Raw genomic sequence first — 26,058 nt, forward strand, 5'->3', positions numbered from 1 at the left:
AAATAAAGAAAAAATGAAAACCTGTCCTAGCTTTTGAAGTTTATTTTGGTAAATGCTCTCTGTGCTGGTCATACATGTCAAGGTCATGGCTCTATAGTGTCCCCTTCTACTGATTTGACCCATGATTTGTGGAAACAGTGTAGTTCTTAACTACAGGTAATAGTATTTTGCTCATAATTTTTAATTTTGACTGCTCTACAGGATTTTTATAGCTCTAGGTTCTACAAAAACGATATTTTCACCTAATTCAAACACAGTATACACAAATGACTGTTACAAAATGCACTTACCGGTATTTTCATATCTGTGGATTTTACAATTTATCCAATCAATTATATTGATTATGAGACGTCTGCCAATGAGTGAGATTGTTGCTTTTAGAGAGACATACAGTATACCGTGTGTTATTGTCAAATGCCCAATGGCAGCAGGTTGTACAGTCGTTCAGGTCATGCAGTTCTTACAACACCAGGACTTTCTTTAAGGATTCAAGTTTTTATTTAGGCAACAACTTTTCAGAAAACTACGGTAACTACATACACTGAATATGCCCAAGTAACTGGGAACGTGTATTTATAGTATTTATTTACAGCCCTCTATGCAAACATATGACTTTATGTACAATTCAGTTTGAAATATGATGACAGCAACAGAATAAATTACACCTCATGTTTGTTACATTAACAGATACAGTATGTTGAACATGTTGAGTTTTGTTGAGAATGTAAATAGTAGATGTTTTTGGTTTGGGTTGGACGCAGTTCGTACTATATTTATACTCCACATATCCCTTTGCTTGGGGCTTAATTATTGGCACGCCTCTTGTTCATTTTCATCATCAGTTCCGACATTAAGTCTGGACCTTCTCCTCCACCTCCTCCCTGCGATGGTGTAGTCCTCTTTGGCGGAGTAGGGGGGACCTTCTTCACCGAGCCAGACGGCCTCACCACTGCTGCTCTCGGGGCAGCTACGGGGGGCGGCGGAGGGGGTGGCGGTGGTGGAGGTGGTGCTCCGGACCCCGTGAACATCGGCGGGGGTAAAAAACATGGAGCTGGTGGTGGAGGAGGCAAGGATCCGTGGTTCATACCCCCGAAACTAGGGGGTGGTGGCGGGAGGGAGTTGCCCACCGGTGGAGGTGGAGGTGGCAGCGAACCAAAGCAACCCATAGGAGGAGGGGGTGGAAGGAAGTCTGGCGGGGCCTCTGGAGAGTCGTCGTTGGGTGGGGGCGGCGGCGGAGGAGGGAGGGTGTCCATGGAAGGTGGAGGTGGAGGAAAGTTGGTCGGCAGGTGTCTCTGAGGCAGGGATGGGGAGGGTCTTGGAGAAGGTCTAGGTGAGGGTTTAGAGGAACTCTTGGGAGCCAGAGGAGGTGGTGCTGGAGGGAAGGCCTGGTCCGGAGGCGGTGGTGGGGGAAGCATCTCACCAAATGATGGGGGCGGAGGGGGAAGTGGTTCGTTTCCAAACTCCTGAGAAGACAGAATATGATGTAATGAAACATCTACAAGAGGTGGACGCATTTTTGCATTTGTTTAATCAAAAGCCAATTGGTGGTATGGGGTTTGAAAGATGAAGTTGTGTACTAGGCACAGAAGGTCGACTGTGAATCTATATTATTGGATGCATTATGGGAAATGTAGGATGTTCCTTATTTTAGCTCGGCTCATACAAAAGGACTAAATGTCAGGATATCTCAACCTCTGCTTCTTTGATTTTGATCATTCTTTTGTTAATCTTTCTATAATGAGTCCCCCAACTTTATGAATGCAATAATAACCTGTTGAATCACCCTTTTTAAATAATTAATGAAGCAGAAGAAAAAAATAACAATTGAGGTCAGCAATTGAAGATATAAAAAATGCAGTTGTTTGTTTTAAAAATGATATCCCCTAATGAAGAGTTTTGTACCTTAGAAACCGGTCTCGATTGGGGCTTCGGAGCATGACCATTGGCGTGGCTTGGTGTTTTAGCTGGGCAGAGAAGGAGAAAACAACATGGGTGAGCATACTGTACAGGGCGGTTTAACATCAGGGACACACTCAGCGAGTAGGGTGCTGCTACCTTTGATGGTGGGTGAGGGTGTTGATGGATTGGAGCTGGATGGGGTGCTGCGGTTGGTCCACACAGTGCTGACAGCGGCCTTCTTCTCTGCTGTTTTAAAGTTTTCATAGAGCAACGCGCCGTACTGGAAGTGCAAGAAACACACCGAAGACCGTAAGCTAGGGTCAAATGGATATATACTGCATATATTATTTTATTATTATTATTAAATACAGGGCTGGTTCAGTTTACCTTTGCGATCCGTATCCCGGTTACCCAAAGGTTCATGGTGCAAGCGTCATCACAGCACAGGTACTTGATGTACTGAGACTCTTTCTGGATCTGAGGATGCTGTCGAGACAAATCAAAGTAGTACTAGTGAGTAAAACACTTTTTTATAACGAAGTCCAATATAAACAGTACATATTTGAGATTCCTGTAAACAGTTGTATGTAGGATGTCTTTTTTTTATATATATATTTTTGGCATTTTTATGCTTTATGATAGTGTAGAGACAGAGTTGAAATGGGGCAGAGAGGGGAGTGACATGCAGAGAACGACCGCGGGCTGGAATAGAACCCGGGTCCGCTGCTGTTCGAGGCCCATGGGGGGGACGCCCTACCAACTGAGCTAAGGGCGCCCCGTGCAATTGTATTTGATGACACACTCTATGAACTGTCCAACTGTCCAAACACTTCTGCATTTCATCAGTGTATTAATATATTCAGGTAAACACAACATCCCATGTAACATCACTTGGGGCTATTTACCCAACCTTTAACTGCTCGACAAGACCTGTAAACAGACTGTGATGTGTACATTCATTAGTTCTCCTTTATGGCTATCCCATGCTAACCACAAGGGGGCAGAGTGAGCTTAAAATCGGAGTGTTCACTGGCAGCAGCTCTAATTAAATGGATGCTTTATTCAGATTCCTTTCATTTAGAGTAGTCCTGTCAGCATTTCTCAACATGAATAGATTATAGAATTAGAATCCAGAAAACTTAAAGGTCAATGAGTGTGTGCTGTTGAGTATATCCTGTTATCCACTGAAATACTGGATGTTTTGTGTCTTAAATAGCCTTAATTATCGGCTTGGACAAAGATTATACTGTATGTTTTTCCCAGATGAGGAAGCTGGCTCCATATTGTCATAATATCAGGTGTACATAATAACGTGGATGGCATTAAGGAACGCCTCAGGCAGCTCTTCTGAATAGAGAAACAGCCAAACTGTTTTGCTGTCGTCCTTGAATTGCTGCAGGTGTTGGCAGCCAGTAAACAACAACACCCCGCCAATGTGTCAAAACACACCCTAACTCAACACACGCTGCAGTTATTATCGTATCATCTTCATACCATTCTACCACAACTCGGAGCAAGTTACACTGTGTTGTTCCTAAGCAACAGGGACGAGAGACCATGTGATGCCCACTGTGACACATTTTCCTCTGCCCTTGGCTGGCAGCACCTTAAAAGTCTCCTCCCTTCGGCCAAAACCTTGAGAACTCTGTCTTTCACTGGTGTAGGTAATTCAGTTTATTTGCCTCTCTAAGCGTTTTTCGCTTTGATCCTCAACAACTAGTCTAATGGTATCTGCTGATTCTAGTATTTCCGAGACGAGATAGGGGAAAAGAAAGAAAGGAAATGGACTTTCACATCCCTTTAGGACTGACCACCAACCCATCTCTTGCCTTCTTTTCAGTCCAGTCAGCATTTCTTGGTCCTAAATGAGCGCTGAAGGTACCTCCCATCAATGTTAATACTCTCCATCCGAAATAACTTTTAATTAAATGCACAGTCAGTGTCTGTACAGTTATTCCCTCTTAAGAAATATTAGGAACTGCTAGAAAAGTCATCTTGTTCACTTCTCCGTCTCACCGCTGTCAGCTAAATTGGATTAAACCGTCGCCTTTCACTTCTGCAAATTAAAGTATTTATTGCATTTCTCCAGTAAAGCTAGCAGCTGTGTAGCTAACCGTATACTCAGAAACCACAAATACAAAGTGACAACTAAGTTAAAACAATAGTGTTACTGTCAAGGTTGTTTTTTTAATCAAAGTTAGAGGAAGTTGCAGCTTCTCTGTTGATCAATTCTGCAATGAAAGGTTGTGGAGCCTTCACTTTAACTAGATTAATAATAGAATGATAATAATCATTTAAAGCGGACTTACCTTTAGAACGAAGCAGAAGTCTGTTGGGGCTTTGTATCTGCCTTTAACGTCTTTGCCATAGTAGATGTTTACATTGTCAAACTGGACAAAGCAGACGAGGTCACGGGACGACTGAAAAGAAACAAAGGATTATATTACAACATGATCAGTATTGTCTATTTTTTTCTTTTCTGTTTTTGCCATTTTCTTGTTCTGTCCGTCCATTGAGTTTATAATCTACCCAACGAGTGCAATATCTTGGGCATAATGTCGACGTGTATGAATTGTGTGTTTGGGAGTAAGAGCTGCCATGCGGAATCCAGCTGGGAGTTAAAAAAAAACACTAGTCAACGTTGCGTGAAACAAGAATGCGGTTCATAAAGCAGAATTACTAAGGGGACTTTGTAGTCCCAGTGACAAAAACAAAATGATTGTATTTCCCAGTTGCAAGAGTATCTCTAGATCTGCTGGATTTCCATCTTTCACCACTTGCTCGGGGGCCTAACTAAACTGAATGTATCCTGGATTAGAGTGTTAGCTGTTGGAGTTTGTGTTTATGGTCTGGCCTTTGCCACAAACTGATGTCCCCCTTTGACTGCTGACCTTTGTCTTCCCTTTGGGCACGTAATAAATCCCAGAGGACCTCAGCTGGAAGAGCCGCTGCTTCCAGGACTTCTTGCCGTCTTCTTTGAGGTGCAGCACAGCCTCCAGGTCAGGAGTGATGATGGAGGTCCCACAGAAGTTCTCCTGCAGAGGTTAAAGTATGGGATGAAAGGAGGGGGTCAGAGAGAGAGGAACTCCCTGCAAGGAAAACTGTCACTTGAAAATCCTAATATTTCAATCATGGTTTGTGTACAAATTTTACCTGTATTAATATCTCCTTGTCTTTGTCTTTTATTTCTTTGAGGGCTTTCTTATCCTTCTTCCATAGATAAAAGTTCTGCAGGAATAAAACATAAAATGCATTAATAAATTATAGTGAGGCCGATATGACAATTTGACAATATACTGGCATAATTTTGCTAAGCTAGCAGTATAGCTCCGGTGTGATTCGCCTTACTTTTCCTCTAGCGCCGCACTGGCGGATTTACATTTGCGGTTTCAATTGAAATGGCCAGGAAATGTTGGCTGATCATCTATCAAATACTTTTAAGCATTACAAAATACATTTATAAATTACCATATTAGCCTCAGCTGTATTTCATGTTTAGCACTAAGTGGCCAGATCACTTTAGCATTTAGCTCATTTAGCTGCTGTTCCTCACGGTACAGTCACAGCAGCTAGCATGGCTGTATCTTTCCTTCAAATATGTATCATCCAGATTTTTGCAAAAGAAAGTTCATTAAATGAGGACTATATTGTGCACTCTAAACACTTTTTTAATCTTTAATTTAAGTCAAATTGAAACATACTAAATCTCAGCACAAAACTCTGGCTATCAGTTTCCTCCCCAGAAAAAAGAAGTCATAATCAGTCTAGCAGAAACCGACTCTATTTCCCCTCGTGATTGGGCGAATGTGAATTCATATCATAATCTGGGTTATGTTTTCATTGTGTTGAAAGAGAGCCCAAATGGGAATTCTATTTTGGTGGCTCTTGTCAAACGTTGCAACAGTAAATTGATCGGGACGTACTGCATGAAACAGATTTCGTCTTTTGCCTGGGGATGTGGAAGACATGATGGAGTACTTTTAGAAATTATAATATCTCAACGGGTTTTTCCAACCCCGTATATTTGTCTCTGCCAACAGACCGAATCCATTAAACACTCTTGAGATTAAAAAAGGGTTCCCATTATATCAACAAACATGCCAAGATCTTGATGTCTTTTGCCTGAAGCTGTTTTGTCTGATGTATTATAGTGAGGACGTAACTGTAAGAGAGGTCATCCTACACAGAGGAAAGACAGCTCATAATTCAGACAACGATTCGACGGAGAAAATAGCCAGATGGCGCTGAGCTGAAACAAGGTGGAGATAGATTTGCGCGAAACCGAAGCCAAGAACAATGCACTTGGCAGTGTTAGACTTTTGAGATAGAACACGCACATCACCTCTGATGGCTTTATATATGTTATGTTATTATGTCAGGGAGAGAAGTGGCATACAATGAAGGAAGGGACCCACCTGTGGGGATTTGAAAACCTCATTTTTCTCCGGCCGCTCTTGGAAGAGGATTTTGTTTTCGCTGTCCCTGGTCCACGCTAAGAGAGGCTCCACAAGGTTCTCGTGGTCTTCAAACGTCCGTTCTGTCGAAATAGGAGCACACTTAGCTGTCAGCAAACTAACAGCAGTTATATTCAGATGATCTGCTTAACAACTTGTACTCAGTGGTGTCATCACATTAGAATAGTGTGATTTCAAATGTCAAGTCCTCCTTCTTCATGTCAAAAAAAGCCTTAAAAAAATCCATATGACCATTAAAAAAAGATTCAAAAGTGTTTCCTGACCTGACAACTCAAGTGCTATGGTTGAGACAATATAGCCAGAGGTCAAAACTCCAGCAAACACTTAAAGAACAACTTAAATGTGTGACTCAGTTCTGAACTCTAGACCTTTCTCCATGTGTCTTAAAAGAAGGTGAAGTTATGTCAGAAATACGTTCTCTAAACTAAGGCAACATAAACCTTTTTTGAACATGATCCCAAGTTTCAAAATAGTATGTAGTCTAACAATTGTATCTTATCTTACAATATACTGTAGGTACCTCTGAATTTAACTCAAGTACAGAGCTTAAATAAATGTATACTTCCTTACTTTTCACTTCTGCAGTAAAGCTCATCTCTTCTTTATCACTCATTAAAGATCAGAAGATCATTTCTCAGTACATTCAAACACAAGTGTCAATACTCTGGCGTTGGATTTAAACAAGTCTTTGTAAGTTTACTTTCTGAGTCAACAGTTCATTAACACTATTATTATTCAAACCAGAATCTACAACTGTATTTGATCTCACCTCATAAATCCCCATGACCCCCTCTGTTTCAGCTTTGTACCGTAAGAACATGTCAAAACAAATGCTCTGCCACATGCACAGTAGTTCAATCCGTCACGAAATCTTTAAATCAGCCGAGCACGGTTCAAAGTCAATATCTCTTTCAAGTGGGATGAATAAACGGGGCGCTCAATAAAAATACAAGCGTCCCAAATTGCTGGAAGGGCTTTAAATGGCACTAAACATCCAAAACACATTACGGGCATTTTTCCTCTGCCCACCCACACTCACGCCAGTGCCATAGATCTCCATCATGTACTGGGCATTTGACTGTAGTTTAGCCATGGTCCCCAATTACAGGATACCAGCAGAGGTAGGCATTAAATAAATTGCTGCCAGGGTTCCACTCCATAGTTTGACTATTAAAATCATTAAACGGATGGTGTGACTTTGCTGCTAGACTAAGCTATTAGGAGTTAAAAAAAAAATCCCTTTGAAGTGCTTTAACCACATGGTGCGTTTGGGTTGGTGTGCATGGTGAGCACATGGAAGAATCGAACATTGAACTTTTTGTTTCAAGATGGTGTTGCTGCTCGGAGTGGGCGTTTACTGGGCAAGGCCATAGGCTGTATATAAGAGGGCACGACTCGCCTTGACTTAAAAACATTAAAAATTAACGATAAAGATTAAAGGTCGGCAAAAGTAGTAGTATTCGTAGTATTGAATGTAACACAGTTCGTAAAGCAGGGTTTACAGAGAATTGACTCAGACAGTTTCCATTGCCGGGGCCGTCGCACTCCCTAGAGTTAGTCAAAGATGACAGTACTCTGTGTCATCAGTCAAGTGACCTAAACTCAAGACGTTCGGGTGATGTGCTTTAAATAGCTGTGTGGAACAGCTCATTTAAAAGTGGGCTATCTTTGGGTTAAAAATAAACTGTGATGGCCAGGGGGAAACACCTATTTCCTTTTTTTTTGTTTTGCACTGGGAGCACTTATTGTCTTAAACATCAGATGTTAAATGGTGGTGTTTTCTCCTTTGATGCTTTATCTACAGTTTTTATTGTACTTGCTGTAATCTTAACATTATCAGGTGTGTAAGAGCCCTGTGTGATGTACGGTAATACATTTAAAATAAAACTAAGACCTATCCATAAAGAAAAATCTGCTTCATGTTAGGATTTCGAGTTACTGGAATACATTTTTAGCATTCCTTAATAATGCTTAAAATCCAAAAAGCCTACTATAAATCTTTTCCGTGACATAGTATTTGTAGCAAACAGTGCTGATATTCCAAAATGTTTCATATCCTTCACAAATCCCATGTAAAAATCAGAACCATCAATGAATTGATCTTCCTAACAAGTTTTGTCTGTCTATCCAAAACCTGATACATCTCATTATTCTGTGCCATAGAGCTCTATTGTTGTGCAAAACTATTGAAAACACATGAATGGGATAAACCATTGAACTTGATTAACATGGGTCCTGCTGGTAGTTTATTACACTGCTTCTGCTGTCAAATGTGTGTTAATCCGCTGCTAAAAATAGTCCCCGACAAATGTATTGTTTACTCCTATTCACTACTGCTAGTTACAGTGCCCAGCTAATTCAGTTTTTTCTTTAAACTTTATATTTACGTTTACATTTGATTTAAGTCATCAGTATGAACCTGGGGCTGTAGGAGCCACAGACAGGATAGGGATTCATTGCTAAATGGGCACATTCTTCTACTGGAATTAGCTGTAAATAAGAAAAATATGGATTCATTCCAGACTTATCTTGTTTTCGAAGCTTTGCTACCTGCATATAAAATTACTTTAAGATCATTTTCAAGCAAAATAAGATCGACTTAGGTTTTATTGCTGTTACGGGCGTTAATGAGTTTACCACCAGTGTCTCATTAAAACAGGTTTGGGGAAGGAGTAAAATGACCCCCCCATTCATATATATGAAATTAGTTCTTCAAAACTATGTATTATCTCCGTGACAATCTGATAAAGTTAGAAAAAAAACAGAGGAAGCAGGTGGTAACGAGCGGCTGATCATGGCGGTGAAGTCCAGCAGCTGGAGTAAATATAGCACAGACGAACTCAGACGAGGGATTGAGATCATAAGGCTTCTATTTCCGAATGACAGGGAGGATGACTGACAGTGTCCGATACAGCAAATTAAACCCACCTGTCTGGTGTGTGTGTGTGTGTATGTGTGTGTGTGCGTGCGTGTGTGTGTGTGTGTGTGTGTGTGTGTGTGTGTGTGTGTGTGTGTGTGTGAGTGAGAGACAGAGAGAGATGGATTGTAGTAATATCAATGTTTCATTGTGAGCTTGCTGCAGTGTGTGGCTGCCATCGTGCCAATAAAAACACAGTCCATCATCTGGGCCGAGTGAAATATCCCACCCTGTGTGTGTGTGTGTATGTGTGTGTGTGTGTGTGTGTGTGTGTGTGTGTGTGTGTGTGTGTGTGTGTTAAGTTGACAATTCGTATAAGAACACACTGGAGGCTTGTGTTGTTCAAATGGAAGCCTACATCACCACCGCTGTGTTTTGTTGGTTCTCCTGATATATGTGCCAGCCAGTTTGCACATATTGCTGTGGTGTTTCTGAACTAAATTGACCAGAAATCACTTGTCAACAAAGCACTGTCACTTTTGTGCGTTTTTTGTTGATACAATTTTAGTAGTTCTTTGATTTATTCCCAAAATACTGCAGGAAAAAAAGCTTTTTTATTTTATTTCCCTCTTAAAAGTACTTAACCTGTCACATCAAATATGTTATGAAGGGACCACAGATTTATCAACAAGTGTAGTAATACATTAAAAGCACTGGTGGCTGATGATGGATTAATCATTGGTAGTAAACACTCTTCAGCCTGTGTGTGTATCATAGATAGTATAATAAATATGTGTATGGACATAGAGAGTAAAAACGCTGTCAGGGTTAAGGTTTTATTTCCCCTAAATTGTGCCACTCATGATTCAATAAACTCAAACACTTCTGAAACTGTTAAGCCCCTATCTCACTGGGCTGCGACTGTTTGCGACCAGTTGGAGACACAAAATTGCGACAAAATGTGCCAATGTGCGACACATTTCACTTGCAGTCTCACTGAGTTGGTTCCTCACGACACGTTTGCGAATGTCTTTGCCGGAAGGTCGCATTTATGTCTCACGAACGTCTGGCGAGTGTCGCACGAACGGAATGTCAGTCTCCTTTTTGTCTCAAATCAGTCGCAATTTAGTTTCATATGTCGCCAAACCCTCGCAAAGTTGTCTCACATTTCTCGCACTTTCTGACTCGCGGAGACTAAATTGAGAAGGGTTTGCGACGCGTGCGACACACCTGCGACGACTCTGAGACTATTTTGAGACTGATTTGTCGCACACTTTTTTTGAACATGTTCAAAATTCATGCGACAAGACTGCGCGGCTCTGCGACTCATGCGAGGAAATTGAGACCTCCGCGAACATTTGGAGACAGTTTAGAGACTCGTTTGCGAATGCAGTCTCCAACTTGTCGCAAACAGTCGCAGCCCAGTGAGATAGGGGCTTCAGCTATTGGTGTTGCTATCAGTTGACATTGCATATATGTCATCTGATCAGATACAATATATTTGAGTTATTATTGCCTGGATACGGAAGCCCTTAACGAACATGCCCGTATACATTTTTTTCTATTCTGTTATCCAGTAATTCAACTCCTATTTTCTCGCGATTATGAGTTAATTAACTTGTTATCTCAATATAATGGCACACCGCAATGGAAAAAATATATAATGGCATGTAGGTGTAGGATCTCCATACCTGGATTTCCAGCTCAAATAGGATAACAATAACCCAAAAAGGTAACAACAATTATGTAGAGGTCCCTAAATCTTTTTTTTTTGTGTTGCAAAGTTATTTTTCATCTACCCAAAGAAGTTCTGAATTAGCAACAGTAAAGGTTTGGTGATAGGACCAGATGGAGGGAACCAATTTCCCCCATTGTGTCTCTTATGACAAGTTTTGTATCATTGACGTTTATCATTCCAAATTTTTGTGTGCATTAGTCTTTAATATTTTTTTTCTGTGTCTATTTGTACTGTCTTATTATCATCCACGTATCTGTTAAGCAGTAGGCTAACTCACCAAGTTGCAGTTCATGGTTGGTCTCACACAGGCTCCAGTCCACGTTGCAGTCACAGTGAGTCTTCTCAAACAGCTGGTCCAGAACTTCCCTCACGTTCTGCCTCTCGTCCACCATCATAGTCTTAGAGCTGCCGTCATTCAGCAGAACCTTCACCACCAACTGTGAAGAAAAATGATTTTACTTTACGTTACCTTGCTTTATAGTCAAAAGACAAACACTCCAACCAGTATGAAATTTTGTAATAAGAAATAGTTCGACATTCTTGCGGAGAGTTAGACGAGAAGAATGCAATTTGCCAAAACTTCAAACTACGTATTCAAGTATTTCTTTGGTTCTAACGTTAGTTTTTCTGTGTCATCTTGCTGAACGATTTGAGTTTAAACATGTTGTTGACGGCAACAGCAGCAGCAGGTGACATCAAATCAAGCCTCACAGCGCATACAGCTTGTTTATTTGCCAGTTTAATTGCAGGCTGTGTACAGTAATTGGCGGCTTCTGTTTCCCTAATGTTAGTTTTACTGGAAGAGTTGGAGCGTAAACACATCTTACTCGATTCTGACGAGCTACTTCGGCTATTGAATCAATTCTCTCTATTCGCAGTCTGTGCAACACACACACACACACACACACACACACACACACACACACACACACACACACACACACACACACACGATGGCAAAGATTAATTTTGCCCTGGAGCGGAGCAGTGCTTTTCCTCACAGGCTCATATGGCTTCACACTTCCTCTCAACTGAAACAAATCCAGCTTTGGGTAGCTGAGGAGTTTCACAGATCCGAGGTCAGTCAGGCATTTTTTTCGCCTTGTGTCATGAAAACGTTGGTTCCAGAGATGTTATCAAAAGAAGATTTGGAGTGTTGAGTCACATGTCGGTTTTGACCTTCCCTTGAAAACAGTCCAGGTGTGGCATGTAGTCGAATAAAATGTCACTGAATATGAAGTTATTCTTCCTCTTACGGTAGAGCCTACTTCCTCATGCAAGGTAGGTTTCCACAAAATACATGATCCATGAAGAAAGCATGCCCCGGAACCAGCGGCTTTATATCTGAAACTTGAGTTTTGCAGGCAAACCACAGAGAGTGCACCTTGCTCTTTTGCGTTTTCACAAACCCAGGGCCAGATCTTCCTGTGAAAGTGGTCAGCGGTCTGTGTTTCCTCAGCAACCGCACACACATGGCAATGTTTTGCTCTTTCTCTTAAGATTTTTAGGCGACTTCTAAGAATTTGTAATTACTTTACTAACAGAGAAACAGGCCATGAAGGCTATCTCCCCTGTGATAACACTTATCAGCCATGCCACGAGTGTACATTTAGATCTTGGTATTCACATCATCTATGATAAGAAAATATTGGTTTGCATTGGGCACGGACATGCCCGGATTATGAGTCAATGATGGGCCCCTGGGCACAGACATGTAAAAGGCCCCCATACCTCACACATAAGAGCAAAGGAATCAAATGCATATTTTTGGTCATTTTTATTATTTATGGTTACTTTGTCTCCATACGTGGTTGGATAGAACCTCAATATTCGGTATGTCTCTGCCTTTGTTCATTGTGTGTCTCTTTGTGGTTGGTTTGTGATCATTTTGAGTCTCCCATTGTTTTGTATGTGGTGATTTTCCATCCTTATTAGGTCATTTTGTGTGTGTTTTGAGTATTTTTGTAGGTTTTTTTAAATGAATTCTCAACAACAAACGTTTCCAGTCTCTTCACACACAGGCCTGTTCCGCTCAGATATCCATCCAAGGGCACGGAACTATAGTTTGGTTTTGTGTAAAATTGCAGATCCTGGTGTGAAGCTTTGTGTCCGAGACAAGCAAGCCCACATGTCTGCACTGCTGTTGACTGCTTTGAAGGAGAGGAAAGTGTCCACATATCACCCCGAAGAGGGGAAACTGTCTTGCAGGACGTTGGCGGGATGAAAGTGGCCATCCATTACCGTGATTGATGTCTCTTCCAAAAGAAAAGAAAGAGCCGGACTATGTTGGAACATTACGTCTTTTACAGTGACGTCCGTGTAGCCGTAATTGACGATGTCTTTAAAGTTTACTGTTGCCAGCTGATGTAGGATCAGAGGAGCATAGCTACTTCAAACTGAGGTCGTCTCTTACCTTTTTCACTTTAGCTTCCTTGAGCTTCTCCAGAGCGAGCTTGATTTTGTCTGCTTTCATCTGCGCCTCGATTTCCTCCTAGGAATAGGACAATATGAATATGTAATGAGACAACTGAGTTATAGTGAAGAACAGATAGTCATCCATCATGAGTTAAAATGTAGTGTAAGTGGAATTGGACATTTTGGGAAATACACTCCCAAAGCTTTATTATCTCATTTATTGAATCCACATAAAAACAAAATCGTATATAAATGGCGGGGCCGGACAATTTCCCGGCCAATAGCAGTAACTTTTTAGAATCTTGGTGTCACTGTGGAGTTTCCGAGCAACCAGCAGAGCCTCCAGGAAGTCACAGAGACACAAGAAATAGTCTGGCACATCAACACTCGTAAAAACCACAACTTTTGTCATTTTTGCTCTTTTGTTTTTTTTGCACACATTAAACAAACCAGATAAAACATGTTTATTAGTGAGTTTTAGAAGTGCTGCTGTAGGCAGATTTATTACCGTCGGACAGAGCCCGGTTTGCTGTATCCAATCAAAAACTAAAATAATACAAGCGTAGTTCCCGGAATGAGCAAAAGGCTAATGAGGGGAAATAAAAGATCTCACTGGAACTGTGGCCCGTTTGTTTCTGTGGATGTAGCACTTTTTGTTTTGTTTTGATTTAATTTCGTAATCATTCATTCAAGAATTAAATGAGCTGGATCTCAATAAGCATACGGATGAGATCGTCTTTTCTTTGGCTGATAAATCTTGCATTTCTACGTTAAAATCCTGCCTACAGCGCAGTTTTAATGAACTGGTACACCTCCTAACAATGACACATTCTCTGCTTGGGCCCAGCTGGTGTTTTTACCTTTAGAGGGATGAGGTAACAAGCCCTGCTAAAGCAATAAGCTCCTGTCTGGCTCCCCCTCCCCACCACTCCACCACTACCACCACTGTCACAACTTACCTCCCCTATACTCCAACCTTTGCTATTGATCCTGTTACGTTTTCCTGCCTCATGGCTGTGCGCGTTTGATCTGTTCCAGACAGACCCTCAACTGTTTCACCTCACCGGTCTCTCTAACTGTAACAGATGCCTCGGTACAGCAACAACTGCGCCATGAGCTCACCGTCAAAACTGCTTTAAGAGCTATACCACAAGGACCAAAAAAAAAGGAATTCACCAGAGATTTATATACAGTATGCTGCTGGGAACTGGTGAGGTTTTTGTTGCAATGCAGTCGTCTTGTCACGAAGGGCTCAAATGTCGCTTCCTCTGAGTGATAAAACCAAGACACGCCACCAATTAAATGGAGATTGTGACTCTTGCATATTATACTTTAAGGCAGGACACTACTGCAGGTGAATGGTAAAATATATAGCTTGTAGATGTCATCATGACACTTGATATTTGATTATTGATAATAGCCACTCAAGTGTGTTGTATAGGAAAAATATACAGATGCAAACGGACAGGTTATAGTAAAATAATCTTCAAAATGTAAATTTTAGACCATTTTGTTTAAATTGACCAGTGCTTGCAATAACAAGGTTCTTCCCCAGTGTGGAACAATTCCTGGAAATTGTACTTCTCTTTCTTCAGTGCCTTTCATCCAGCATTGTGACATTTTCCTTAAACCCAAAGCAACCCAAATCAACTCTCTATTACTGTGAAAAGCCTTTATTGGTACTCTCAAATTTTTTGGACCAGTTCCCCGTAGAGAGGTTATTCAAAGGTCATTTGCAGAGGTGCTTCTTCACTTAAATGTTACAAACCTTACACACGCTCGCTGACTCACCATTGAAGGCTTTGCTGCCTGTGGAGGTGGTAAGGGGGATGCGGCAGAGGAGGCCGGGCTGCTAACATTGCTGCTGTTGCGTTTCTCTGGTGATGTGGGGGAAGGGAGGGAGGGGGCAGGCTGGGTGCTCAGGCCTGTGGGCGGCGGCGGCAGGTCTGTGGCGGGAGGCGTCGGCGTCTTCAGATCGTCTATCTGTGACGCAATTTTCTCTTCCGCCGCATTGATGTCAGCCATCAAGTCAGCCATGAGCGCGTCCAAGTCAGTGTCTTCAAGGTCATTGAGGGACTCTGGTGTGAAAATAAAAATCAGTTTATTTGACTAAACTGATCTGCAGTATGTTTTTTTAAAGAATTTGACATTTTGAAAAAAGGGTTCATAATCATCAAGTGTTATGAAGGCTTACACAGGGAATTCCCCGGGGTAAATATGCAGTGTGAAAGTGCATGCTCTTTCTGAGTAGAATCCCCCCGAGTAGGCCTACTAGTCTAGGCTATATGTTAAACTGTCTGTAGTTTGAAGATGGAGTGTTAAAACTAAAGTACTCGTCCGATTTTCATTTCAAAAGCAACCTGAATCTTTACACCCCCATTTTCTTTTCTTATTTTTTACTCCATTTTTGGGTTGATTTAACACTGTAGAAAGAGTTGATTTAACACCAATTCTGAGTGGGCCCAAGTACTCCTTAAGTATTATTTTAACACTCAAAGTATTTGACCACTGAGCAAATTCTATTAAGTTATGTCACATAGAAAAGAAGCATTTTAATTTAAAGTTCCTTTTTTTGAACGTGCCTGTACTTTCCCGTTAAGATTAAGCGCTTTCATTTTTACAAGTTCCTTTTTCTGTTTTTATTTTTAATACGCAACGCAGCAACTACAGTATATCGAAGTTTTTCTTTCATTTCATTCCTCATTCATCTTTCTTTGGGCTCCAGGATAGATAAAGGTTGGTGGTGCTTATGGCTACACCGGGATTTAGCATCAGTAAACAGTCAATCAGCCATTATTAACTCTTTATAAAGGTTGCATTTCTGGACATGGCTCTAGATGTCTATGTTGGTCTATTTGTCAACCTCTTGATCGGCTAGAATGACGTATCATTATCTATTGGAAGCACTGCTATATCTTGGTTGTGGATGTTTAGACTGTTTTGAAAATGGTGCTGTTTTTTTTGTGATTCATTGTTGTTCAGTTGGATTTAGGTAGATCTGTCTTTGTGAAGTCACTTTGTGCTTTGACAAGACTAAAGTACACTGGGACATTTCAACTAGAAAGACAACAGGGAACAACACTGGACATATAATAAAAACAGATGCCTTAACCTTGCTTTAACGTTATTACTGCTTGTTTCACAGCCCATAAGAGCCAAAGTCATAAGCACGTAAAGTGACCTCAATCTTTGTCTGAAATCACCTCTTGAACAGTAGCCAGACATACTGCAGAGCGACTCAAATGCCGGTTCGTCCACCTCTTGGCGTCACTCACCAAACTCTCCAAGTAATCTTGATGATTTCTCAAGATGATTGATGAGCGATGTGTAAGATTCCCGCCTTGCACAACTGGCGTACTGTAGCAAGTCGTTATGCAATCGAAAAACAACTACAACACCCAACACACGACAGACAAAAGGTTTAGTCACCATTGAGGTCGCTGAAGCCGAAGGAGCAGTTGAATTCCTTGTCGATGCTGGGTGGAGATGCAGGAGGTACCGTTTCCTGACCAAGACTCTGCAGGGAAGAATGAACAAGGGCAGAGTGTGTTTATAAAGGGCATTGATACAATATCTTTACATCGCCTTGAGTTAAAGATGGAGTCAGCAATTGTAGAGAAAGTTGGTTGTCAAAATCACTCTTAAAAATCAGTCAATCAATCATCTCCTCACGATTCCCTGTCTGTATGTGTGTGTGAAAAAATTCCTGTGTTAATACACAGCCTAGGCTCTGTAAACAGGTATGTAAACAAAGGGGGCCCAGTATATGGAAACATGCCCGTTTACAGAGCCTACGCTGTGTTTTAACACTGGATTTCTTTTCAGTGCACACAGTTTGTACAGATAGAGTGAGGAGATAATTGACTGATTTTGACAAAAAAAAATATTTTGACTACTACCCAAACATTATGTAAGAAAGTATCATGTTTACACGTGTAATGTTACATCTGTTTTTAGCTACTACACCTAACAGGGCTTCTATGTGTTGTGTTAACCCACTCCTCCTCCTTGCCAAGCCTGTGGAAATGGAATTGATTTAAAATGACTGGTGGGTTGGGTGACAACATCAAAGTGATCAGCGGGGCCTTACACAGAGAGGGGAAAGAAAGCGTAATCTCTAGCTGGCCTATGAGTTTGCCATTTGACCTCGCCTCCGAACGCGAGTGTAATTTACGGTTGTTGGGCGACCACAAACAGTGTTTCCCCCCCCCGCTGTGTGTGTTGTGCTTGCCAGTGTCGAGTGTCTCAGTGAGCGATGGCGACTTCTAGTGAGTTTGTCATCTGTCTCCAAAGAAGAGAAGTCTATTTGAAGGTTAAGTTGGGGTTTAAACATGGGCTGGGGAAAAAAACGGTTGTTTGCAATATTTATCGAATGAAAGGTTCTTTAAAAATATATACAATGACCTATATTAGAGACAACAATTTGAACAAATGGTGCCAACTTATTGCACAGAATTTGATAGGCCTAAACAAATTGAAAGCAACGCGTGTAATTTTTTTTTCATTATGAACCATCTAACACTTTATATTTACAAACTTATTATATGTACATTTTTAAACGTATTTATTTTTCAACTTTGTGATTTTTTTCTTTAGTTTTGTTGTTTATTGTCAGGTTTTTTTTATACGTTTGTTAGGATGTTTTTACAAACTGCACTGACAGTTGATTCAATACAGGCCTACAAGAAATTAAGACCCATAACGTATTATACATAAGCTGTAAATACAAAATGTGTTCAATCTTTACCAATATAGCTTTTTTATAATCAAACTATCAGGACTGGTATTTGGTTATTAGTTCACACAGAACACACATAAATAAGAGACAATATTACTTCAATACTAAAGAGTGTTTGAATGATAGAATAGATAACCAAGTAATACATACTTAAATGCTAAAGTATTTAAAAAGTGTAGGAAAGTGGTTGAATCAAACTGCCTTAGCTCACCTGAGTGAGGAGGTCCATCTCCCCCAGCATTTCACTGAACATGGCGTCAATGTCGTCCATCTGTTTAAAGAAAAAACAGCAAATTGTCACTCAGAAAATACACACTGTAAACTACTTTACCATGTGACAAGACTGATTGCCAATTTCTGGGGCGCCACATTTATCAATTAATGGTATTGATTGGTGCTGTATGGAAACACAGACTTTTCATTGAAATATATGGTTGTCAAGAGAAATGACCGACAGCGAAGGAATGTGAGGAATGAAGAGGTAAATCCATCCGCCTGGTGAAGCAAGTGTTGAATACACAGACATGCGACAAAGCCAGTGGTGAGACAAGGTACTGCTCATAACTTCACCCTGTTGTAATATGTGCCTTGTGGCTGTGCTTTTCTTGCAAAACACTTCCAACACAGACCGAGCGAGGAGAAATATGTTTGCATAACTTTGCAGCATTCAGTTTTGTCTTGCCAGAACTTGTTGTGTCTTGTTGCACACATGTTGAACTGGAGAGTGGGATACAGTGTCATTTTTGTGTTTTCTGTCAGATTCAGAAGTAAGGTCACAATTCTCAAGTTCCTGTTTATTATGACAATACAATTGATTTGAAATACCACATGTTAAAAAACAAAACATTTGAATATTTCTGAAAATACTTCCTTAAACAATGCATTGGCAAGTATGCACACACAATTGGTCTGCACTAGAAGATGGGGTTGCGGCATATTATTTAATCTTACTTATGTTTAACAATAACTCTTCAGATGCTTACATTTGAGCTGAAGTTGAATATGGTTATGTGCAGAGCAAAATTAGATATAGCTGGGTTCACATAGAGTTTGACATGGTTAAAGTTATGGTAACAATCAATGGGCTATGAATGCTGCACATCTCAAACAGACCTCATTGTCGCCACATGCACATCTTTTTTTATAGGCTTCTCTTGTAGTGTAACACTAACCTAGACACTGTTTTAAACCTGATAATTCAATTAGTTTAACCCAACCAATGAGATGTCCCCTCTCTTTCAGAGAATTTCTTGCATAACAACATCTCCAATCTTCACTTTTTGTTCTGAACATAGCCGACTAAATCTATCAAAGTTATCAAAGTTTAACCCACTGCTCTCACTCAGCACATTTTGGAATCTGTTCAGCAAACGTTTAGATCCAACATTTGAAAAAAAGGAAAAAAAAACTCCAATGTACAGAGATTTAATCAAAAGCAAGACACTGTCTCACTGTGGAGGAGACAGGAGTGACTGATTGTGTTCCAGGCGAGAGTTCACTCACTTCTGTGACATGATGTTTCTCATTTGAATGTGAAATTGATCAATCTGGTTCTGACATCTAACACATGGCATGTGCATGGAGGGTTTTAGGTTTTACAGTTTTTTTCAATCGCTAAACCACAGTGGGCACAACTGTAGCTCAATGTGCAAAACTCTAACTACAGTCCGCACCACCAACAGTCACTGGAGCTGAATAGTTCACTTCACCTGCGAAATAGGCTCAGTGCAGCAAACACTATGAACCAGCCTTATTGAGATAACACACACTGTCACTCAGAACACACTCAGAGTACAAACACATAGCATCAAACCCCAATACACAAATGACAAACTTTTAATCTTTACAGCTTGAATAACTTGAGTTATTTCACACAAATTACGTAATATTTTCTTTGATGAAAGGGTGAAATTCTTTTACATGAAATTGTTTATTTTATAACATACCAGTTTTTTTAGGAAAACAAAAAGAAATGAAAATCAGAAGTTTGCTTCAATGATACACATTTTGTATATTTTATTGAAAACATTTCCAAATGTAGTATTTATCTGTGTAAATATTCTATAATACAGAAATCAATTCCTGTAATGTTGTCATTTACTGTAAGGATGCAACTCTAAGCTGTTTGTTTGCTGGAAAATTCATATTACGCAACTTTAGACTCAACCCTGCCTCTCTCAATGAGAGACCATGATTCACAACAGGGTTTTCAGTGTAGCCCTTACTGTATTTCATCAGACATTACAGCTCTACAGTATGTCTTCCTCCACACATCCACACTCTCACTGCCACTCTTCTCCCTCCAACAACCTGTCTTCCTTGGTCCATTTCCAAAAAAATATATATCTTTTTGAGCTTTCCCTTTATACTATATATGTTCACTAACAAGTCTAAAACAAGACATCTTAGTGTTTCAGTTGAAATTGCAATCTGCAGTGTTTGAAATGCACTAGGCATTCATTTTGTTTTGAATGTGTGGTTTACAGTTGTGGCAGCAGTGTGTTAGCATTTGAAAAAAAGTGCTGGAAATCCACAGTGTTGTGCAGGCTGTGGTTAAGCCATGAGATAGGTGTAGAGTTTTGAAAATTGTGTTTAAGCAATGAAAAACGAGCTACAGTTTGGTCCGAATGAACCGCTGCACTGCATACTGTAGTTAGAGTTTTGCACATGTCGCTCCAGTTGTGCCCACTGTGGTTTAGCAATCGAAAAAAACTGTAATAGAGACTATATGTACAATCTGATTCCACAGATATCTTTTGGAAGATTACTTATAAAAACTTGCCAAATATAAATATAGGCTTATCTGGTTGGGGTGTAATAGAGTCATGTATTCTCCATAGTGGCACCATTTCTAATGTGTCACAGAAATGTTGGTAAAAGGACAATGTATGTGTTCACGTGTCCCCACCCCTCTACAGCTTTACACCAATGCTTCCTAAGAGGAAGTGGTAAAGGGTACACTTCCTGCAACTTGCAGTGTTGAAATATATAGCAGAGGAAATGGGGACATGAAAAGCCACCTGCAAACTCACTTTCTTCTTCTTTATTCACAGTATGTCAAATTTAAATGGTCTGAAAATGTCATTTGCATGGACATAGATTGCTGTTAACATGTGTGATATTCTGCATTATTGACCGAACAAAACCTGTTGTGAAGTGATGGCAGTCTATATAAAACACTAAAGCATATTTTCTCAATATTCTAAATTAAAATAAAGTATATATAGTACAGTATATGTCTATTATTTATATACATTGTTTTCCATTATCTCGGTTCCCCTCCTCTTCCTATGGTATAACATTTCCTTTCGTGTCATGAAAACACGCAGAAACGCAACATAAACACTGCAAGCAGCCGATGCCACTTTAAATGTGTATTTTTTTAAAGTCACACAAGGATAAAATTAGTGTCAGTCAGGTCACTGCCGGCAGCTGCCTTTAGAGGCCAAATGCATTAAATGGAGCGCTCCCAACTCCAGTACTGTAAAGAGAAGTCGGAGGGGGGGATTGCAGCGTTGGTAAGACCTTGAAAACAAACTGGCTTTCTGCTGATAGAGGCAAACGTTGCTCTTTTTGTGCGAGAACTGAGTTTTTTTGTAACTTCTTCTGCAGATACTGTAAATGCTGAATATCTTAATCAAATGGCAAAGTTACCTTACTCTGCTGGTCACCATTAAACTGAAGGAAGTGTTATTCTTAGTGTTAGTCATTGGCCTTTTTGTAAGTGTGACATTGTCATTGTCACACTCTGACAAACCGCAGAAAAGGTGTTATTCACACAGGTGTTGGCACCAGTTTAAATGTGATGTCAAGCTTATTTCTGTACTTAAAGGAAAAGTGATGCTTATTTGCTTTCTTGCAGAGGCTAGATCCGTCCTTCCGTTAAATCTAAAGCTCCAGCTAGGAGGGGATTAGCTTAGTTTAGCACACAGGCAGGAAACAGGGACAAGCTAGCCCAAGCTAACCTTGTTTTTTCCAAAAGTATAGAACAAACTACTGGGTTATAATGTGTTTATCAGCTTTAGTACAGAAGCCGAGGAAGTGATCTCGAGAAAATAAAGCAAATTTTCTTGTGATAGAAAGTACCTAAAAGGTTGTTTTACTCATATTACTTATAATCTTAAATGCTGTTATCTCAAGATCATTAGTTAAATATCACGCTATCACAAAATGACTTGTCCTCTTATGTTCATTAATCACCTCGTGATCTTGAGAAGACAAAGCTCCTTTTTATCGTGATGAGGAGTGAATTATCTATTTTGATCTTGAGAAAAATGGCCTTATGTTTGAGATAACAGGTTCATTAATTTGTTATCACAAGATAACAGCATTAACAATAATTGCAAGCATGGCCGTTCTGGGCTTTTGTACTGTAGAGTTGCTGGTGCTTATTTAAATTCCCCCTATCTTTATGCTAAGCTAAGCTATTTTCCCAAATGTGGCAGTCCTTGGAAAAAAACGACCATGAATAATAAACTCAACTGTAACATCTTTGGCTCCGGGTTGACAAGGGTCTGTTGTGAAATCACGGAAAAGATTGTTATCAGTAATATGGGAGAAGCTTTCGTTGGAAGAGAACTTTTGGCATGACCATTACCATTTCAAAGATCCATCACCAATGCATAAAGTACTCTGAAGTGAGCACAATCTTCCCTTTTAATCGGACATGTTTTTACATGAAGGTCAAACTGATGACAACTGTAGATTATCCTCCTTTAAGGAGAGGTGGAGAGAATGATAGGATAATGTCATTTAACTTCAATAACTCTATAAAAATGTGTACTTATGCTTCATATTCACATAACTTTAGACGATGTACGTAGCAGCAGGAAAGGAATACAATCATGAAAGTATGTTGCCGCTGCCTCTCTGCACCGCTTTTCTTGCCAGAAACCGCTCAGAAAATATGTGATTTATCAGCGTTCATAAATATTATTGGAAACACTCGGGCATGAAATCTGGCGCCCGTGCATTGTGAAAACACGTCCAAGGTACTTCTGGTATCCACAAGGATAACACAAGACTAAATATATAGACTTCTACATTCCTGCAGCGAACGATTACGGCCTAAATAATCTCAAATATCTACATATATGTTTCAGATGTTTTTTCTGTTTTAGACCACACTCGCAACTCAAGTTTCAGACGAGAAAATTGAAACCAGACAACAACTGTAAGCACGGCATGTTTTACCATAATGTAAAGAAAACTCCCTCTGTTACTCAGATCAAATGTCTATACTTGAGTCTTTGACAGATGTGTTTACAGGACTGGAGGTACTGTACGGTAACATAGGCAAATAAGGGACTTGCCAGCAGTAAGAGAGCGCCTGAGGCAGGGCTGTACGCTTATTTTTTAAAGTGGTAGCACTGGTGCTAGCAAGCAAAAAAAATCAGTAGCACAAAAATAAATTTGGTAGCACACAAAGTATGATCGAAAACTTGCATAACCTTAACCCTTGTATTTCGCTCTAATTACCTTTGAGCATGTCATCTTGGTCTCATTTGAGATTCTCAATTAATATTATTTCCTAGTGTGTGCAGTAATAATTGTAGAAAAATTAATAGGGGTGCACTGATTGCAATTTAGACAAAATAATCTAACCTGCCAATTGCAATTTGGCAGGCTGTCGCACTAGTTAGGGTTGCCACCTTGGATTTAGGAAAAAAAGGGACACTTGAATGTTTGGGGCGGAGGGCTCGGCCATTATTAGGCTACCAGTTCAGACTGACCAGTGTAATGACCTATAATAACCATACACACCTACAGTGCTTTTTACAGTATAGGCTAAATAGGGAGACTGAGGTGGGTGGGGACCCTGGACCTTGTAGGGGGGCCCCGGAAGAAAAAAATGCAACCTTTTAAAGTAAAATTCATCAATCTGGTGCACTTTGAGAATAATATTGCATGCAACCATGCCCAGGGGCCCAAGGGCTCGGGGGGGGGGGGGGGGCCTAAGCCAGAAATACTGATAGTAACTTTAAATGTTGCATTGTCAAAGAGCTCAGTCACTCATGTCAATAACAGGGTCCAACAAGGAATAGCCTAAATATAAGGAAATAAATCATCATGGCCCCAACTAGGTGACAAATAGAAAAGCAAGTGCAAAACAAAAGCATTATTAGCTCTGTCTAAGGGGCTTCATGAGGGACAGCTAAGCCCCCCACACACAAACAGGAATAAGCTTGCTATGTGTAAATTCTATACTGTTCATGAAAAGTAGCTTTCCACCCTGTATATGTTGCAATGGGCCCCTCCATCATATAACATGAGTCTGCAGACCAATCTACTGTACTGTTTTCACAGTTGCAGAGTAAAGAGTGCCTGTTTAAGAAAAATAATGTTCCTTCTGCAGCTCAAGATTTGATTAAAATGTTCCTCTGCTCTGATGCATTTAACTTTAAAACGGTACAAAGAGTCTGGGCCCATTATCTCATAATCCGTCTATGAACCAACTGGTTTCCACAATCTTTTTTATTTTCGCGGGCAGCATGCACAAGCATTATTTATTAAAAAAAAAAAAAAAAAAAAGTGTGGGGCCCCACACAGGGTCTTGAAACGGGCCCCGAGATCGTTAAGACCGCCCCTGCCCGCCCGCCTCTCCGATGCAATAGCGGGCGCAACAAACTCCTCGGCCCGTGTGAGACGGCCTTAACTACTGAACGAAGGAAGGAAATCAAATGAGGTTTTGGCATTTTCCCCAAAAAACGGGTCACAGCTGGTGAAAAAAAGAGAACAATTCTGGGAAAAACGGGACGGGTGGCAACACTAGCACGAGTGCGATTGAAGTTGTATTCATCATCGCACGTGATCAATTTCAGTAGCAAATGCGATCAAAACTGTCGCACTGTACAGCCCTGGCCTGAGGGCATGAAAAATGGAATCATAACTGTCATTTAAAAATCCACAAGATCATATCTGTGTTTGCCGAAGGCGACTTGTGCTTTTTGCTGAAATCAAACCTGGACACTCATTTCCACCAACAGGTCATATTCACATGGAAACTTGTATATATTTTATGACATAAAATCCCCCATTGGACATGACTCACTAGACGGCTCATCTGAACACAGTTTTTTCTGGCCTGGCCTGACAGCATTCAAAAAACAGAAAAAACACCACGTCAACTAAATGTTTTGTACGCTGTCGTTCCAGATGGCCACTTGCAATCATGCAATTCAGGCCATTTTTTTTCTGTGATTGAATCTCAATCTTAAAAGCCAAACGTACAGAATGTTCCTATCATCGGGGACACACTGACAGCACTATTAACTGTAAAACAAGAGGCCAACCCTATCGGTTTCATGTGGTCATTGAGTCATACAGCAGGCTGGAATTAGAGCAGGGTCCACCCAGTTGGAAAGCAGACAATAACACATGTGAACTAACTTTTCCATTTTATATTAAAATACCCCCCACATTACAGTCTTATCACTGTACAGCAGCCTTATTAAGTGTCATCTCATGAGTACAAAAATGTCTAGCGTGATAACTTTTGTTCTATTAGAACAACAATCTTTCAAAGGGAGAATTTATATCCCAAATTTGAAAGGAAGTTTAAGATTTTCAGTCTGTTTTATGAACATTATCGTTGTTATTATTCCAGATTAATAAAAAAACATGTTTTTGACAGCACAATCAACTCTGAACAACACATCTTCATATACGGAATTGTCAAAGCCATGAACACTCACAGGAAAGATCACTGTTAACTGAAGGTACAAAGTAACAAAGATGAAACTCACCTTTTCAAAATGTATAAATCCTTCTTTCGGCAGTTACAGTTTCAAGATATCAGCTTCATAGACATCAGTTCCACCTTAACATATATATTATATTCTCTCATAAAGCTCAACACCAGCTCAAATAACTGTCACACAGAATCAGATTTGGGTGTGTTGATGTGGATGTCTCTCTCTCTCTCTCTTTCTCTGTA

General features: G+C 40.3%; 1 protein-coding gene across 1 annotated transcript; it reads right to left on the bottom strand.

Annotated features, from left to right (window-relative positions):
- Positions 1-487: 487 nt before the first annotated feature.
- apbb1ip (amyloid beta (A4) precursor protein-binding, family B, member 1 interacting protein) lies at positions 488-26,058 on the bottom strand. Its single transcript, XM_080049963.1, has 14 exons — positions 25,868-26,058; positions 18,334-18,393; positions 16,814-16,901; positions 15,176-15,462; positions 13,383-13,460; positions 11,247-11,406; positions 6,315-6,436; positions 5,053-5,127; positions 4,791-4,934; positions 4,209-4,319; positions 2,287-2,385; positions 2,056-2,179; positions 1,903-1,964; positions 488-1,463 (listed from the first exon to the last, which is right to left on the bottom strand). Exons 2-14 carry the CDS (start codon positions 18,391-18,393, stop codon positions 804-806), a joined length of 2,070 nt encoding a protein of 689 aa, XP_079906089.1. The 5' UTR covers positions 25,868-26,058; the 3' UTR covers positions 488-803.

This window comes from Ammodytes marinus (assembly GCF_949987685.1).
Source record: "Ammodytes marinus genome assembly, chromosome: 21".
Lineage (NCBI taxonomy): Eukaryota > Metazoa > Chordata > Actinopteri > Uranoscopiformes > Ammodytidae > Ammodytes > Ammodytes marinus.

What these genes read in the sequence shown, in the direction of transcription:
- apbb1ip (XM_080049963.1), bottom strand. Translation starts at nt 18,393, where the DNA reads ATGGACGACATTGACGCCATGTTCAGTGAAATGCTGGGGGAGATGGAC. An exon ending in AGGCAGCAAAGCCTTCAATG is followed by an intron (nt 13,461 to 15,175) that starts GTGAGTCAGCGA and finishes TCCTATTCCTAG; the next exon opens with GAGGAAATCGAGGCGCAGAT. An exon ending in AGGAAGCTAAAGTGAAAAAG is followed by an intron (nt 11,407 to 13,382) that starts GTAAGAGACGAC and finishes TTTTCTTCACAG; the next exon opens with TTGGTGGTGAAGGTTCTGCT.